Source organism: Lepidochelys kempii, chromosome 11 (assembly GCF_965140285.1).
Source record: "Lepidochelys kempii isolate rLepKem1 chromosome 11, rLepKem1.hap1, whole genome shotgun sequence".
NCBI classification, from domain to species: Eukaryota; Metazoa; Chordata; order Testudines; family Cheloniidae; genus Lepidochelys; species Lepidochelys kempii.
In genome coordinates, this window is record NC_136390.1 from 2633535 (window position 1) to 2649831 (window position 16297).

Below are 16297 nucleotides of genomic sequence, written 5' to 3' on the forward strand. Positions count from 1 at the left end.
CACTCCCCACTCTCGTCCCTGTATCCTGCGGATCTGCCGGATTTCTGCCAGCAGCACCGACCTTTCCCTGCTGGGCTGCCTGTCCCACCCTTCCTGGCGTCGGGGGGCAGCAGTTGGGGGGTGGGTGTCGGACAAAGAAGATCAGGCACCCAGCCTCGCTGCAAGGGGCAAACCAGCCCTGACCCCCCTGCTGCCCTGCTCTTCAAAGGCCCCCGCGGCCAAGGGCCCAGCCCCCTCCTTCCTGCTGCCAGAAGCTGCCAGCCCTTTGTTGCCTGTTTGTTCCGCGGCTGGGGGGGCCAGAGACTCCAGGGAGCCCACTAGGCACTTGGCTGTTGCTATTGATTTTGCAGGGAAGGTGGTGCCAGATACCATGGTGATGCGTGAAAGGCTAAACCGCTGAGAGAGAGCAGGAGCTGCGTGTGTGTGGCTGGTAGAGGGGGGAGGAGAGGAAGAGAGAACGAACAGGGAGATATGCAGCATGGGGGGGAGGCCACAGAAAGGAAATGCAGCAGTCCCTTGTTTGGTGGGCGGGGAATCCCAGCTCCTAAAATACCCCTCCACCAATGGAACTGCCCTCCGTGACTGTGTGCAAATCCAGCCGCACCCTGTCACTCTCCTGTGCTCGGGCGTTGTGTGCCCCCCCCCCCAAGTTGCAGTGGGGAGGCAGGGAGCATAGGACCACAGGGCTGGGGTAGGACCAAGGCTCCATGCCTGTCTCCAAGCCCCACGCTGTGGTCACGCAGAATTTCGCAAGTGGGGTGGAACGCTGCTCCCACAGCTGCACAGAGCGAAGGAGAATCCCCTTAAGATCATAGCGCTATAGGGCCCATGACACAGGTGAGCAGTTCTGAATCCAGTCAGCAGAGGGCAGCGGTGCGTGCACTGTCTCATTACGACCTGCTTTACGGAGAACTTGGCTTCCCCTTTTAACCTCATCATGGCCAGTCCTAGCGACAGGAGCTCGCAGCAGCTGGTGCGTCAGCCTCTCGGTGGCCCCGTCTCTGACATAGGGGACGCTTTGCCCGATGGGCATCGAGATGGCACCCAGGGTGATCAATACAAACCAACTGCTGGCTCCACTCTGGTGTGCCTGGCCGGTTGGCTCTGCACCCACCAGTGGTGCCTGCCACGCCCTCCCTGAGAGCAGCTGCCCCCTCTGCACGCTGCCAGGACGTGCCAGGCTCCAAACCTGGGAGCAGGGCTGAGTCACTCCGGGGAACCTCCTGGGGGGGGAGGGGGCTTCTCTGGAATCTTGTTCAAACTTGCAGAGCCTAAGCCGCTGCCTGCCCCCCCTTTCCCCCCCAGCATGTGGGAGGAGATCAGCCACCATGCATGCAGATCGCTGCTACATTGGCCTGGGTTCTTTTTAACCCCTCGTTGCCTGGAGCTCACTTAGCGGCAAGAGCAATGAATCCCAGGCCGGGGAATGAACTTGGAGGGGGGCCTGCCCTGGGGGCTGGCAGGAAGCAGCAGGGGGGAGGAGGGGAAACAAGGCAGAGACAGAGGAAGAGCAGCTGCTGCATGGAAATAACTGCTTCTCCCAGTGTGGGGCCTGTGCTGGGCATGGGGGAGCCTTCCCAGAATTCCCCAGCTGCGCATGGGCCACCAGCAGGACAGGACTGACTCTAGTGGAGCCCTCCCCACCTGCCCAGCTGGGGAAGCAGCCAGTGCATGAGCTGGCTCCGCTTCCCTGCAACACCCCCCCCCCCCCCAACACACACACAGAGTAAAAAGCATGCCTGCCCCTCCCTGCTTGTGAAACTGTGTGCCTAGTAAAACCTCCTGGGGCAGGAAATGGCTCCGCTGAGCTAAAGATGAAAGCGGGGGCGGGGGGGGGGGCCAAATTTGCAGACAATACAAAACTATTCAAGATCGTGAAGCCCAGAGCAGCCTGCCAGGGCGGAGTTCCAAAGGGATCTCCCCAAACTGGGCGACGCTGTGGCAGATGAAATTCAGCGTTGCAAAAGGCAAAGTCGTGCACGTTGGAAAGCAGAATCCCAGCTAGCCGGACAAAATGATGGGTCTAAAGTAGCTGCTACCGCTCAAGAAAGAGATTGGGGGGGCGGAGGGGGGTCAGTGCGGAGAGCTCTCTGAGAACACCCACTCCATGTGCTGCGGCCGTCACAAAAGCAAGCAATGTTAGGAACCATTAGGAAAGGGGATAGATGAGACGACAGAAAATATCATGTTGCCTCTGTATAAATCCACGGGACGCCCACACCTTGAATGCTTTTCAGAGTAACAGCCGTGTTAGTCCGTATTCACAAAAAGAAAAAGGAGTTCTTGTGGCACCTTAGAGACTAACCAGTTTATTTGAGCATGAGCTTTCGTGAGCTACAGCTCACTTCATCGGATGCATGCCGTGGAAAATATAGAAGATCTTTTTATACATACAAAGCATGAAAAAATGGGGTGATCTAAAGTGATCACTCTCCTTACAATGTGTATGATAATCAAGGTGGGCCATTTCCAGCACAAATCCAGGTTTAACAAGAACGTGTGCGGGGCGGGGGAACAAGGGCTAAGTCATTATGCAAGGTAACCTATTTCCCCTTGTTTTTTCCTCCCCTCCCGCCCCCCCCCCCCCCCCCACGTTCTTGTTAAACTGTGGATTTGTGCTGGAAATGGCCCACCTTGATTATCATACACATTGTAAGGAGAGTGATCACTTTAGATAAGCTATTACCAGCAGGAGAGTGGGGTGGGGGGAGAGAAAACCTTTTATAGTGGTAAACCCCCATTTTGTCATTCTTTGTGTGTATAAAAAGATCTTCTGTACTTTCCATGGTGTGCATCCGATGAAGCGAGCTGTAGCTCACGAAAGCTCATGCTCACATAAATTGGTTAGTCTCTAAGGTGCCACAAGTCCTCCTTTTTCTTTTTACCTTGAATACTGCGTGCAGATCTGGTCGCCTGATCTCGAAAAGGATACACTGGAATTGGGAATAGGTCCGGGGGGGGCCACAGAAACAAGTAGGGGGTAGAACGGCTTCCGTACCAGGAGGGAGTGCAAAGTCTGCCACTGTTCAGTTTAGGAAAAAGACAAGGAAGGGGGGAGATGAGGGAGGTCTATAAAATCATGGCGGGTGCGGAGAAAGTGACCAGGGCAGTGTTATTTACCCCTTCGCAGAACACGAGAACCAAGGGTCACCCAATGAAATTAGCTGGCAGCAGGTTTAAAACAAACGCAAGGAAGTGCTTTCGCACAACGCCCAGTCAGCCCGTGGAACTCCTTGCTGGGGGATGTTGTGAAGGCCGAGGCTATAACTGGGTTAAAAAAAGAACTAGATAAGTTCCTGGAGGACAGGTCCAGCAGTGGCTATTAGCCAAGATGGTCAAGGACGCAACCATAGGCCCCGACTTCGTCTGGCGCCGGTGGGTGCTCGACCCCCACCCCCCGCACCGCCTCGCCCCGCCATGACTCCACCCCGCCCCCTCCTGACCCCATTCCAACCCCTTCTCCAAAGTCTCCGCCCCCTCCCTGCCCCTATTCCGACTCCTTCCCCAAGGAGTCACGGCAGGCCGTGTGTGCTGGAGAGTTGGGGTCCAGACCCCTGCCAGGGGCTGGGAGGGATCTGTGCTGCCGTGAGGAGCCCTGGCTTTGCATCCTGCCCCCTGCCTGCCCGGCTGGCCGGGCATGGGATACTTAGCCCTCGGGCGGTCCCGGGTTCGAGTCTCACCCATCATTGCGGGGGGGGCAGCTGTGGGATCTGGGGGCAGTTCCTTTGCACCGTGGAGATAGGTCAGAGCGACTGGAGGGTGCAGCAGTGGGGAGCCCGGACCCCCCAGTATCAACAGCTTCCTCGCCAATTCTAGGCCTGAATCAAATCACATGGCTGCCAGATTGGGGGAGGTGCTGGCTGGCTGGTCACCTCCTCTCCCATGTCTGTCCCCCAGTTGATTGGTGCAGCCCACCCCACCAGACAGCTCCCTGTTTCTTTAGCCCCTGGGGTGGGCTGGGGGCAGAGCCTGTGGTCAGGCTGGGGCTGCTGCTCACGCTCTCTCTTCTTCCAGGCAGCCATCGAGAAGGAGGGGGTGACGCTGGAGGCCATCCTGTGCACCCACAAACACTGGTAAGGGGGCTGCTCCGGGGGACAGGGGTACAGGACGGGGTTGGGGGCCAACTTCCTGCCTAGGGCAGGTCATTGCCCTTCGGGGGTGGGGCTGTGCTGGGAGGGAGGCAAAGGATGTGGGGAGCCCAGGGCTGTGGCTACGGGTGGGATTGAGAGGAAGGGCCCTGCCCTGCCGTGTCCGGCTGCCATGTGGAAGTGATGGGCAGTGCCGGAACAGGGGGAGGGGCTGGGGGGGGTCGGTGGAGCTGAGGGGAGCCCATCATCAAAGTCCCTTGTTAGCAGGGGGAGGAGGGAATCCTGGCCTTGCTCTGGCCTTTGGGCTCCCGTCTTCCCTGGCCCGGGCTCCTGGGGAGCCCCTTCCTTTCCCAGCCTTGGACTGCTGCCTGCAGCTGGGGAGGGGGCTCCCGGGGCCGGCGGTGCCCTTAAAATCTGCCCCCCAGTCCTGGCCGCTGTTGAGGGGCCTCCCTGGACCGTGGGTTTGGTAGGTCTCCGGCCAGTTCCCAGGGGACAATGGTCCGTCTCTGAACCCCACAGCCAGCCCCGTCGTTAACCACACTCAAGAGGCCAAGGCTGGGGCTCCCCGGTCAGTCTGTGGCCCGGGGGCGGGAGCTGGCAGGAGGGCTAAAGAGACGTGGTCCCCGAACCGTGTAGCTTGGCTGCAGTATCGGCTCTGGCCTGGCCGATCCTGCCCCCGTGCCAGCCCTGGGGGAAGACGGGTCTCTCACCAGTTGCTTCTTTCCTTCCTTTTGCCCCCTCCCAACACCGGCCCCTTTCCCTGCCCCCTTCCAGGCTCCCCCAGGTGGGTGAGCCGTGCAGCTGGGTTAACCCAGCCTAGGCCAGGGACCCTGGAACTCCCCTCCCTGCTTCCATCCTCGCTGGCCGGTTCATTTCAACCACCTGCTCCCCTTGTCCCCGCCACCACAAGGGCACCCCCCAGCCCCTCCTCTCACCCCCCTGCCACCTCCGTGAACTCGGCTCTGATCCGGGTTGGCCCTGACCTAGCCCCCGCCCCCAGTGCTGTCCCCAGGGACTGTGGTGGCTTTGATCTCAGAGGGGGGGCGGGGGGCTGTAGCAAAAGCCCCGTTCGCTTCCTGAAAGGCAGCGGTTTAGCGTGGGCTGTGCCCTGCCTTATCTCTCCCCAGCACATGTGGCTGGGCCGGATAAGGGGTGGGGGCTGGGAATATGGGGGGATGGGGGATGCGAGGGGATGGCCCCGAGCCAGAGCAGCTCGGAAAAAGCGGGTAAGTGTGTGCAGAGGAGAGCGTGATCGCCCAGGGGGACGGCCCCCTGAGTTTGGGGCGGTTGCAGATGGGCGCAGGGGAGCCTGGGAGGGGTGCCCTGCAGGGAATGATTGTGCCCTGGCAGAGGGGGCAGGATGGGTCCCAAGAGGCCTGCCGTTCTGCCCTCATGTCCCCCCACCCCACCCCCAGTGGCCCTCCACCCCACCCACCCACACGCCAGGGCGAGTCCGTGCTGGGGATGCCTGGAGTCTGGCCTCCGAATGAGAAGCCTCACAGAGTGGAGCGAGCAGGGATTGTCTGGGGGTGGGGAGGTGTCTCCCCCCCAAAGCATGGAGCACCCTGTTCTCCTGGGAATTGGGGCGGCTGAACGGGGATGGGCTGTTAAAGGAGGGGGGCAGGGCCCTGTGCCTGGTGGGGGGGCCCTGAGTAGATGTCCTCACCCCAGGTAGCACGGATGTGGGGGTTGGTCAGCAGTGGGAGAAAGTTGGGGTGCCAGTGGAAGCCAGGGAGGGTTTTAGCATCTGGTGGGGGAGGGGAAGGGAAGGCACAAAAACTACCCCCCTTGCCCCGCCCCTCCTCTGAGGCCCCGCCCCCATTCACCCCATCCCCCCCTTTCTCTGTCGCTCTTCCCACCGGGCTGGATGAGGGGGTGCGGGTGGGGTGAGGGATTTGGAGTGCAGGAGGGGGCTCCGTGCTGGGGCTGAGGGGTTCAGAGTGTGGGAGGGGGCTCTGGGCTGGGGTGCGGGGGGTGGGAGGGCTCTGGCTGGTGGTGCAGCATCCGGGGTGGGGCTGGGGATGAGGGGTTTGGGCCGCAGGAGGGGGCTCCAGGCTGGGGCAGGGGGTTGGGGTGCGAGAGGGGTGCGGGCTCTGGGGTGGGGCCAGGGATGAGGGGCTAGGGGTGCAGGAGGAAGCTCCGGGCTGGGGGGGGGGGGGAGCCGAGAGATTTGGAGTATGGGAGGGGGCTCCAGGCTGGGGCAGGGGGTTGGGGTGCGAGAGGGGTGCGGGCTCTGGGGTGGGGCCAGGGATGAGGGGCTAGGGGTGCAGGAGGAAGCTCTGGGCTGGGGGGGGGAGCCGAGAGGTTTGGAGTATGGGAGGGGGCTCCAGGCTGGGGCAGGGGGTTGGGGTGCGAGAGGGGTGCGGGTTCTGGGGTGGGGCCAGAAATGAGGGGTTCAGGGTGTGGGAGGGGACTCCAGGCAGGGTGGTGGGGGGAGCTGACAGTCTCTCGTGTAGGGATCACAGCGGTGGGGGCGTGAGGGTGGGGGGCTCGGCTGGGGGTAGGAGCGCCTGGTGGGGGGAGTTGACAGTCTCTCGCACAGGGATCATGGGGGAGCGGGGGGGCTCGGCTGGTGGGGGGAGCTGACAGTCTCTCTCGCGCAGGGATCACGGGGGAGCGGGGGGGCTCGGCTGGCGGGGGGAGCTGACAGTCTCTCGTGCAGGGATCACGGGGGAGCTGGGGGGCTCGGCTGGCAGGGGGAGCTGACAGTCTCTCTCGCGCAGGGATCACGGGGGAGCTCGGCTGGCGGGGGGAGCTGACAGTCTCTCGTGCAGGGATCACGGGGGAGCGGGGGGGCTCGGCTGGCGGGGGGAGCTGACAGTCTCTCGCGCAGGGATCACGGGGGAGCTCGGCTGGCGGGGGGAGCTGACAGTCTCTCGCACAGGGATCAAGGGGGAGCGGGGGGCTCGGCTGGCGGGGGGAGCTGACAGTCTCTCGCACAGGGATCACGGGGGGACGGGGGGCTCGGCTGGCGGGGGGAGCTGACAGTCTCTCTCGTGCAGGGATCACAGCGGGGGGAACATGGTGCTGAGACGGCGTTACAGCTCCTGCAGGGTGTATGGCAGTGCCTGCGATGCCATCCCGGAGCTCACCAAGTAAGCGGTGCTGGGTCCCTGGCCGGGGACTGGAGGGGCGCATGCCCACAGGGTCTGGGACTCCACCCCAGGCCTCCCCTACCCTCCGGGGCGAGCGGGCAGCACAGTCTTCATAGCGCTGCTTCGTCACCGCCTTCTCTCCTGCGTCTGCCCCTCGGGATGGTGACGGGGCCATGCGTCCCCTGGGAGCTGGGCTGAGCCCTGCCAAACTCATGTCACGTGTGGGCCGATCAGCGGCCAGTGCACGGATGGTCACTGCTGGCCTAGCCTTCGCGGCTGAGGCCTGTCCGCAGGGCGGGCCGGGGGCATCCCCCGGTCAGGGGATCAGCCTGGCCCCAGAGTCCAGAGCAATCCATCTGGCTTCCACACCCTGCCAGAGCATCCTCCCAGGGCCCTAACAGCCTCCTATCCTGCCCCCGTGCAGCCCCCTCTCGGATAAGGAGACCGTCACCGTGGGACAGCTGCGCTTCAAGGCTCTCTTCACCCCGGGGCACACCGTGGGGCACATGGTCTACGTGCTGGATGGGAAGCCCTTCGAGGGGCCGGCCTGCCTCTTCTCTGGAGACCTCCTCTTCCTCTCGGGCTGCGGTGAGCTGGGCTCCTTTGGTTCTGTCTATGGTAACTGCCCTGCGGGGGGAGGCACAGCTCATTGCGGGGGGTTGGGCCCACCTGCTTCCTCCCTTCACTCTTCAGGATGAACAAGATGTGGCTGGCACGAGGTCGGGCTTCCCTAAGCTTCCCTGTTCCTCCCCAGAGGGGGCTGCATTTTAGTGTTGGGGGAAAGGAGGGGCCGGGGCATTGTTTTTTGTCAGGGACTAACAGCCCCACTAACCAGCCCTCAGTTGCTCTTTGGTTCCTTCCCCCCGACCTCCCTCTGCCCCACGCCACTCTGGGGACAGTGGGGTCTGCGCCCCGTTGGCAGCATCGGGGGCGAAACTTAGGTCCTCTGGCTCTAGAAGCTCCTGTCTCTGCCCCTGGATCTCGGGGGGGGGCGCTCCCCCTCCGCAGCAGCAGTAGAGAGTCCATTATCCTCTGGGGGCTGGGGCCGCTCACAGACGCTTTGCGGAGCAAGGTGTGAGAGGGGGTGGGGCGGCCTGTGGAGTTCGGGCACTGCTGGCATGGTGGTGGGTGGGGGCTGCAAGACCCTGCCGTGGGGCCTGGGTTGTAAACACCCCACGTGAGAGAGGGGGCAAGCGAAACAGCTCCTCATGGGGGGAGGGGGTTGGCCCTTGGCCTGCGACCCAGGTTGGGTCTGACCTAGACCTGCAAGGAGGGGAAGGAGTCCCCGCTTCTGGGCCTGGGCCCAGTTGGCGCCAAAGCACGGCCGGGGTCTCATCCGTGAGCCTGGTATCCGTCCACGGCCGAGGGGCAGGTTGGGGGCGAGGCTGGGGCAGAATAGGGAACGGAGCCCTGCGGTGTGTGGGGACCACCATCCCCTCCCCGGTAACATGTGGTCCCCCGGTCTTGCAGGGCGGATATTCGAGGGGACGCCGGAAACCATGCTGACCTCTCTGGACACAGCTGCGGACCTGGCAGAGGACACGCTGCTCTGGCCAGGTGAGCGCCCCCTGCCAGGCAGCAGGCTCGAGGGTGGGGTTTGTGGGGCAGGGAACGGGGGGGGGAGCAGAGGCCGGGGGAATCCCCCGATCTCCGTGTCCCGCTGCACAGGGGCCGCGCTGCAGGGGCAGGAGTGCAGCCTGGCCGCTGTGGGAGACGAGGGTGAGGGGTCGCTGCACCAGGTGAGGGTCCCCGCTCGGCTGCATCGGCAAAGCGCCGGGGAGGGGGGCGCAGGGCAGCCTGCGGCGCTGACCTAGGCCTGCAAGGAGGGGAAGGAGTCCCCGCTCCTGGGCCTGGGCCCACTTGGCGCCAAAGCACGGCCGGGGTCTCATCCGTGAGCCTGGTATCCGTCCACGGCCGAGGGGCAGGTTGGGGGCGAGGCTGGGGCAGAACCGGGCGGGCTGCTGCTGGGTGGGATTGAGGGCAGCGTTCCCGCGCGTTTCTTACGTCCATGTGCGGAGTGAATGTGACACATCACCTCCATATCAGTGCACATAACAAAAGGCATAGGCTGGGGTAGGATGCGGGCTCTGGGGTGGGACTGGGGATGAGGGGTTTGGGGTGTGGGAGGGGGCTCAGGGCAGGGGCAGAGGGTTGGGGTATGGGGGGGATGCAGGCTCTGGTGTGGGACTGGGGATGAGGGGTTTGGGGTATGGGAGGGGGCTCAGGGCAGGGGCAGAGGGTTGGGCTGCGGGGGGGATGCGGGCTCTGGGGTGAGACTGGGGATGAAGGGTTTGGGGTGTGGGAGGGGGCTCAGGGCTGGGACAGAGGGTTGGGGTGCGCGGGGTGAGGGCTCCAGCTCAGGGTGAAGGCTCTGGGATGGGGGTTTGGGGTGCGGGTGGGGGCTCGAGGCTGGGGTGCAGGCTCTGGGGTGGGACCAGGGATGACGGGTGTGGGGTGCAGGCTGCCCTGGGCTGTGGTGGGGAGAGAAGACTCCCCCCCAGCCCTCTCTTGCAGCAGCAGCTTGGGGCTGGGGGAGGGGTGTCTCCCCCTGGGCACACCAGCTCCAGCAGGCCTGGCCCGAGCCCAGGGTGGGGCTCCTCTCCCCTGGTCCTGGCAAGTCTGGGGCAGGACCATGGCGGGGCTGGTGGGGAGAGGCTCCTCTCCCTGTCGCTGACCCGAGCCCCTGCGCGGGGCTCAATAGGCAGCTGCCTGGCCACACAGCGTAGAGGGAACTTGGGTTGAGGGGCATCGTGGCTGCTTCTGACCTTCCTGCTCTGTCCAGAGCTCTGGTTTCCTTGGCTCCGTGCCCCTCACCCGTCTCTAGCCGATCTGCTGGCCCCTTGCCTGCCCCACCCAGCCACCCTGGAGGGCAGCAGGTGATGGTCCCATAAGGCAGAAGCCCGGCGAGGGGCCGGCACAGGCGGGAATAGAACCCAGGTCGCCTGGCTCCCTGCTGGGTGCTTGGCTCGCCAGTCCGTGCTCTTAACCGGAGCCCCAGCCCGGGCCAGCCCCCTCCCCCCGGTTCACTGCCCTCTCTGCTCCCCAAGGACACGAATATGCCCTGGACTGCCTGACGTTTGCCAGCCTGCTGGAGCTGGAGAACCCCGTGCTGGAGCAGAAGCTGCAGTGGGTGAATCAGCAGCGGCTGGAGAAGAGGAGCACGGTGAGTGCCGGTGGGGGAGTGCGCCCGGGCCTTGGCATCCGGTGCAGGTGCCCCTCGCACGGGGCCCGGTTCGCTTTCCTGGCTCTTCCCCCCCTCTCTCTCTCCCTGCGCCGGGGCTGGGAAACACCTGGCCGGAAGCTGGTGCCGCTTCCCCTGCTGCTCGGATCCAGCTGCTTCCTAGCCTGGCGGCAGGGGGCGGGGGGCACAGGCTGGTTTGAATTCACACCCGCCCCGCAGGAACCCAAAGGGAATCAGGTGCTGGGGCAAGGCCAGGAGAATGGCTGTCTGGGGTCGGCTGTATGTTGCACTATATTAATCTGTCACCATGCGGCCGGCAGCCTGCAAAATCCAGCATTCGAAGGGTTATGCTTGGCAAGCAGGGGCCAGGTCCCTTTGCCCCCATGGTCCCTGCCTCATTCACTGAAGGCCCCCCACCCCCAAGCTGCTCCCCATGCATCTGCAGCTCGCTGGATAGCCATAACCCATAGGGCACAGGCCACAGCAGTGTCCACTCCCTCTGCACCCCTAAACACCCTCCCTGTACCCCATTAATGTGTCTTGACCCTATTGGGGCCACTGTTAAGGGCAGATAGTCCGAGTAATTCCATTCCACCTTCCTAAATTCGCCTCGCAGGGTTTCATCTGCACTTGGGGTCTGTCTTGGCTTCCCATCCTAACCCCGCTGGAGCTTGCTGCTGTTGCTGTTATATACGGCTGCCACACCCCACCGCAGAGGCAGCCGCATTTGAGTAATCTCTTGTGTTTATACAGCCCCTGGCACAATGGAGTGCTGGGGTTACGACAATCCAAATAGTAAAGGGAAATAGCTTTGAAATTGGTTTATAGGAGCCGGTCTCTAGGTAAAAGGAGCTGGAGAAGTTACGGATTTTGGATGCAAACAGGCTGCAGGCTCGGTGCCCCTTCTGGGGATTATGCCATGCAGTGTGCGTTGCCTCTTTCATGCTGGGATCTGGAGTCTCAATGGGCTGCAGCTCTGCGCGGGGCGCGTCAGAGGCCGCGGTCCGCTGTACGCGTGCTGACCTGTCCCCGTCTCTCCCCGCCCCAGTGCCCCTCCACCATCGGCGAGGAGAAGGAATACAACCCGTTCCTGCGGACCCACTGCCGGGAGCTGCACCGGGCCCTGGGGCTGCAGCGGCTGAGTGGCGAGGACTGGGACAGCTTCCGGGCGCGGGTGCTGAAGGAGGTGCGGTGCCGCAAGGACGTCTACAAGGCCAACTAGCCCCCTGGCAGGGCGACGGGAGGGCTCTGCCCCATGAGCAGCCTCCCGAAGGCGCGTGACCTTCCCTGTTGGGGTGGGGAGTGTCTGGCTGGGAAAGGGTCTCACCCCCTCAGGGCGATGGGGCGGGTTCGTGAGCCGGGAACGCCTCCTCCCTGTGGATAAAGGCGGGTTCAGCTGGCATCCCCCCCCGCCCTGCTGTCTCAAGAGGGCTCGTCTCCAGACAAAGTGGATCCTTGCTGGTGGACAGAAGAATGGGGGGCAGGTGGTAAAATCCAGGATGACACACCCCCCCCCCAACCCACCCCCAGGAGGCGTCTGACTCCACATGGTGCCAGCATGCTGCTGACCTCTGATTGCCGCTGGCTGCTGGGGATGAATAGCTAGGGGGCGGGGGCGGGCCGTTGGCAAGGGTGCCCGGGAAAGCTTTTCCAGGGAGCAGGGCTGTGACTTTGTTTCTCTGGGGGACCGGATTGTGGCTGGTGGAAGTGCAGGCCCAGGGGTTAGCCCGTGAAGTGCACATGGTCTCTTCAGTACAGGCTCGCAGCCTGAGGAAATGCAGATCCCTCACGCAGTGCCCGGTCCCGAGCCAAGCTGGGCAGCCCAGCGTGTGGGGAGGGGCGCTGCCCGAGGCGGCATCGGGGACAGCGCCGCGACTGGTCTGTCGGTTATCTCCTCTGCGTCCTGTCCCAGCCGGCCCCGCTTTTGGGGCCCCGCTGACTCCTCCGTGAGCACACGCCCGCCCCCGCCCGCTGGCTGGGAGAGACCAGGATGAACCACGACAAAAGCACCAGCCGGGGGCGCTGCTGCACGGACTCCAGCTCTGATATTGGACGGAAACCCCCCCCCCCCCCCCCGGCGCTGAACGTTCCTGGCAGCCGCCTTCTCCCTGCAGCACGGGGACGGGCGCAGCCGTGCTGGCAGGGATCAAGGATGAAGCTGTGCCGTTGGCCTGCCCCCCCGGCCGGCTGGTGGCTTCCCTTCAGGTCTGTGTGTTAACTTTGGTGGTGGTGGTTCCCCGATTGAAGCAAGACCTGCTCCATGCAACTGGGGTGTGGGGAGTGTGTGTGTGTGGAGGGGGGTGGAGTGTGTCTGTGTTTTGGGGGTTACGTCCTAAAGGATTTTCTGGTCCCCAGTCCAAGCACAAGGATCCTGTGAGTATATAGCACAGCTCGCCAGCCTGGTGATGGTTCTACGCCTGCCCCCTTTGCTCTGGAGGTCGTTGGGGGCTGGGAGAAACACACCCCTCCCTTCAGAGCCCACGGGGGCCCCTTCGGAACCACGCCAAACCCCTGGGGCAGAGCAGCCTGCCTCCTTAGCAGCCCCAGCTGAGGGAGCAAGAAACCTGCCTTGCATTCGAACCCAGCCTGCAGGCCCCAGTGGCTTTAAACCAGGGCCGGGTGTGAAACGTTCCCTGGGAAACTTCAAACCCTCGCCCGTTGAGGGTTTTGCATTTTGATCGAACTTGTGATGGTGAATCCATTTAGGGCCATGAGACCCAGCCTGCTTCCTCCCCCTGACTGCACCCATTTGCCCTTCTCGGAAGACGAGAATGCAGGGGTGTCCAGCCCCATTGCAAAGGCAGTGAATTTTAAAACCCCTGTAAGGAAACTAACCTGTGAAATTTGCTGCCAGGAGATCACCGTGAAACCAAGAGCTTAGCAGGGTGGATGGCCAAGGGTCAGCCATTCCTGGGGCTGAGAATAGCCACAATTACACGGGGTGGGGCACAATGCTGGGTCTCTCAGGCCATGAGCTAACCTCAAACTGCCGGGGTTAGGGGAAACTTCCTCCAAGCACACATTGTCCCCAAATTTTCCACTGGGGGAGTTCTTCCTTTTTCTGAAGCAGCTGGTCCTGGTGACTGTTAGAGACAGGATACCGGGCTTGGGCAACCAGAGTGGAAACTAGTGTGGATGCTTGCTTCGGGTGAAATTGTGGGCCCATTGGAATCTGTTATCATTGGCTTCAGTGGGGCCAGGCCTCCATGGTCCCCTTGTTTACGATGGACCCCAAAAAGGGATCCATCTAGTAAACCAAACCTCTTCAGGGGGGAAGGGCCAGAAAAGAACCAAGGAAATCTAACCTGCAATGTTCTTATCCGTATAAATGTCTGACCCTGTATTGAATCCTGGAAAGCTCTAGGTCTCGATGCTGTCCTGTGGCAATGAGTTCCACTGGCTACATAGATCAAAGGAAATACTTTTTCGCACAATGCACCGGGTTACATTTGCTGCCCTTCACTTTCAATGAACGCAATGTATAAGAGGATGCACAAGGATTTTGTATTAGGAGAGAACGGGCGGTGTTCAACAAGTGGGGGTGAATTCACCCGTCATCCAGGGGACAAAGAGCACCCCCCGCTTAGCATTTGGATAGACAGGCCCAGGGCCTAGTTATAAACAACTTTGTCCCCATGGAGGCTGCAGTGGGGGATAAATGTTTGCAGACACATGCTTTTAAGTGTGCAGCGCATGATGGAGGTTGGTGGATTGCAGGGGTGTTTCTCTGGAGAGGGGCTGGAAAAGGGGAGTTTAAGGTGGATTTAGTGCATTGAACTGACCTGGTTATTTGAAAAGCCACATCGTAGGGGCTGGAGGGGCAACGCCAGCGGGTGAGGGGACAGGACGTTTCGGGGCTTGGAGGTTCTCATTAATGTCAGATGTTACCAATAGCTCACTCTCCCTGTCTGCAAGTGGGGAGGTAGCTAAGTCAGGTGAGTGGAGGACAGAGAGCCAGGAGGGATAGCTCAGTGGTTTGAGCATTGGCCTGCTAAACCCAGGGTTGTGAGTTCAATCCTTGAGGGGGTCATTTAGGGATCTGGGGCAAAAATTGGGGACTGGTCCTGCTTTGAGCAGGGGGTTGGACTAGATGACCTCCTGAGGTCCCTTCCAACCCATTCTCTGGGTTCTATTCCTGGCTCTGGGGTCTAGTAGTTAGAGGAGGGGGTTGAGGGACTGGGAGTCAAGACTCCTGGGTTCTATTCCTGGCTTTACCATTGATTCCCTGTAGAGCTAGTCACTTCCCACTTCGGTACCTCAGTTTTCCCCACCGCTGAAATCATGATCCTACTTCCCAGTCTCCCAGGGAAGTCACGAGTTCATGACTCCGTGTGAAGGGTTTTGGAGACGTAAAAGCCCTACGCTCTGTAAGCACTAAGCGGAGCTGGGTCAGGATGTGGGTTTCTCCATTGGGTTCTGGTGACTCTACCTTTGCTCTTGGGGTTTATATTGTTATCGACACTCCCTTGATAAAAATGCAGCCACATCGGGGAGGGAAACATGGTCTAGTGGCCAGAGGACAGGACAGTGGGGTTCCTTTCCCAGGTCTTGCTGGGTGACCTTGGACAGGTCGCAGCACTTTGTGCCTCAGTTTCCCCATCCGTGAAATAGGGCAGCTACCTCCTGACAGTGGTTGTGGGGCTCCCTGTGGGCTGGGCAGCGCCGCAGAAGCACAGTGTTAGAGATGATACACTAGGTCAGGATTTATTCAGTCTGTTTTTTTCCCCCCCTCCCTTTCTCTTACGCTTGGAAATAGATCGCCACTAACGATTCCAAACTGTGAGGCTTAGCTGAGCCAGGCAGCCCTGGAGACAGCGGGTGTGGAGTAGGTCAGGAGGCAGGTTTCAGCTGACCCCCTTTGCTCCCGGCGCTCGGAGATGGGCTGGGATTGTGACGCCTCTTGTATCCAGTGTTCAGTGTTCGCTGTGGATTGTAAAAATGCCAGTAAAGCAACCCTTCAGTTTTACTGTTGTTTCGTGCGATTGGCCTGTCAAGACACAGGGAACTTTGTGCTCATGACAGCAAGGGAGTAATAGCACCGGCGTAAGGCAGGCACGGACTGGGACACCCCCCAGCACCGCTGTGCCAATGCGTCTCCGTGCCAGCCCCCAGCCTGCGCCTGCTGTTAGGGTCACAGCCTTGCTCCTGGGCCGCAGACCCACTCAGTCCTGGGGCATCCCCGTTACTCTCATCTGCCCCTCCCGACGTGAGGCTGCCAGTCATGCTGAAGTGGAGTGTGTGTGTGGAGGGGGAGGGGGTGTCATATGGACAGACTCCCCGTTGGGATGATCCCATCAAGTTGAACAGAGGAAGAGCCACTTTCTAGGTTACTGAACCAACCTCAGAACTGAGCAGAGAATTCCAGCCCACGCTCTCGAATTCTGTAGAGTGGCTCAAGCCATGCTCTGGGCTAGGCTATGGGATGCAGAGTATCTTCTAGACCCCTCTGGGCTTCATCCCCATCGGATCCCATCTGGTTTTCCTGTGTGCCCAGTCTGAGGCCAGCAAATTCGCTTCACTGGTGACCTGCAGCAGGGGCCGATCCCTGGGCTCCACAGAGAAAAGGTGAGCTTAAGCCTTTACACTCCACTCCCCGCTTCCCTCCCTCTGCCCCAGAAGCTGCATTCGTTGATGGAATGAGAAATAGGAGAAACACGGGCAAAGCCCATTCTCCAGGGTCCTTTAATGAGGCCCCTGCCCCTCCGATCCTGTAACCAAGGGGTTGCTGCATCTTCCAGATTGGGGTCAGTAGTGCAATGTCCTACTCACTCTTCCCAACCTTCATGCAACTTCGCTAGCCTTGACTGGCCTCTGGCCTGTCCCTGGGGATAAGCCAGGCCCGTTTTCTGAGGCAGGTGTGTGTGTGTGAAATGGGCTGTCTCTCTACAGGGAGCCGATATCCAGGGGAAGGGAGTCCTTCACCCCCGCAGCCC

At 61.5% G+C, this 16297-nt stretch overlaps 1 protein-coding gene across 1 annotated transcript in view; it reads left to right on the top strand.

Moving 5' to 3' along the window:
• The window catches only part of LOC140895396 (putative thioesterase PNKD), a 32702-nt gene extending 17372 nt beyond the window's left edge, over positions 1 to 15330 (top strand). Inside the window, exons 4-9 of the mRNA XM_073304943.2 lie at positions 4015 to 4073; positions 7091 to 7183; positions 7608 to 7771; positions 8654 to 8740; positions 10231 to 10346; positions 11413 to 15330. Coding sequence (XP_073161044.1) covers positions 4015 to 4073; positions 7091 to 7183; positions 7608 to 7771; positions 8654 to 8740; positions 10231 to 10346; positions 11413 to 11586 — 693 coding nt within the window. The 3' untranslated portion in view covers positions 11587 to 15330. The remainder of the gene's footprint in view (positions 1 to 4014; positions 4074 to 7090; positions 7184 to 7607; positions 7772 to 8653; positions 8741 to 10230; positions 10347 to 11412) is intronic.
• The last annotated feature ends 967 nt before the right edge of the window (positions 15331 to 16297 follow it).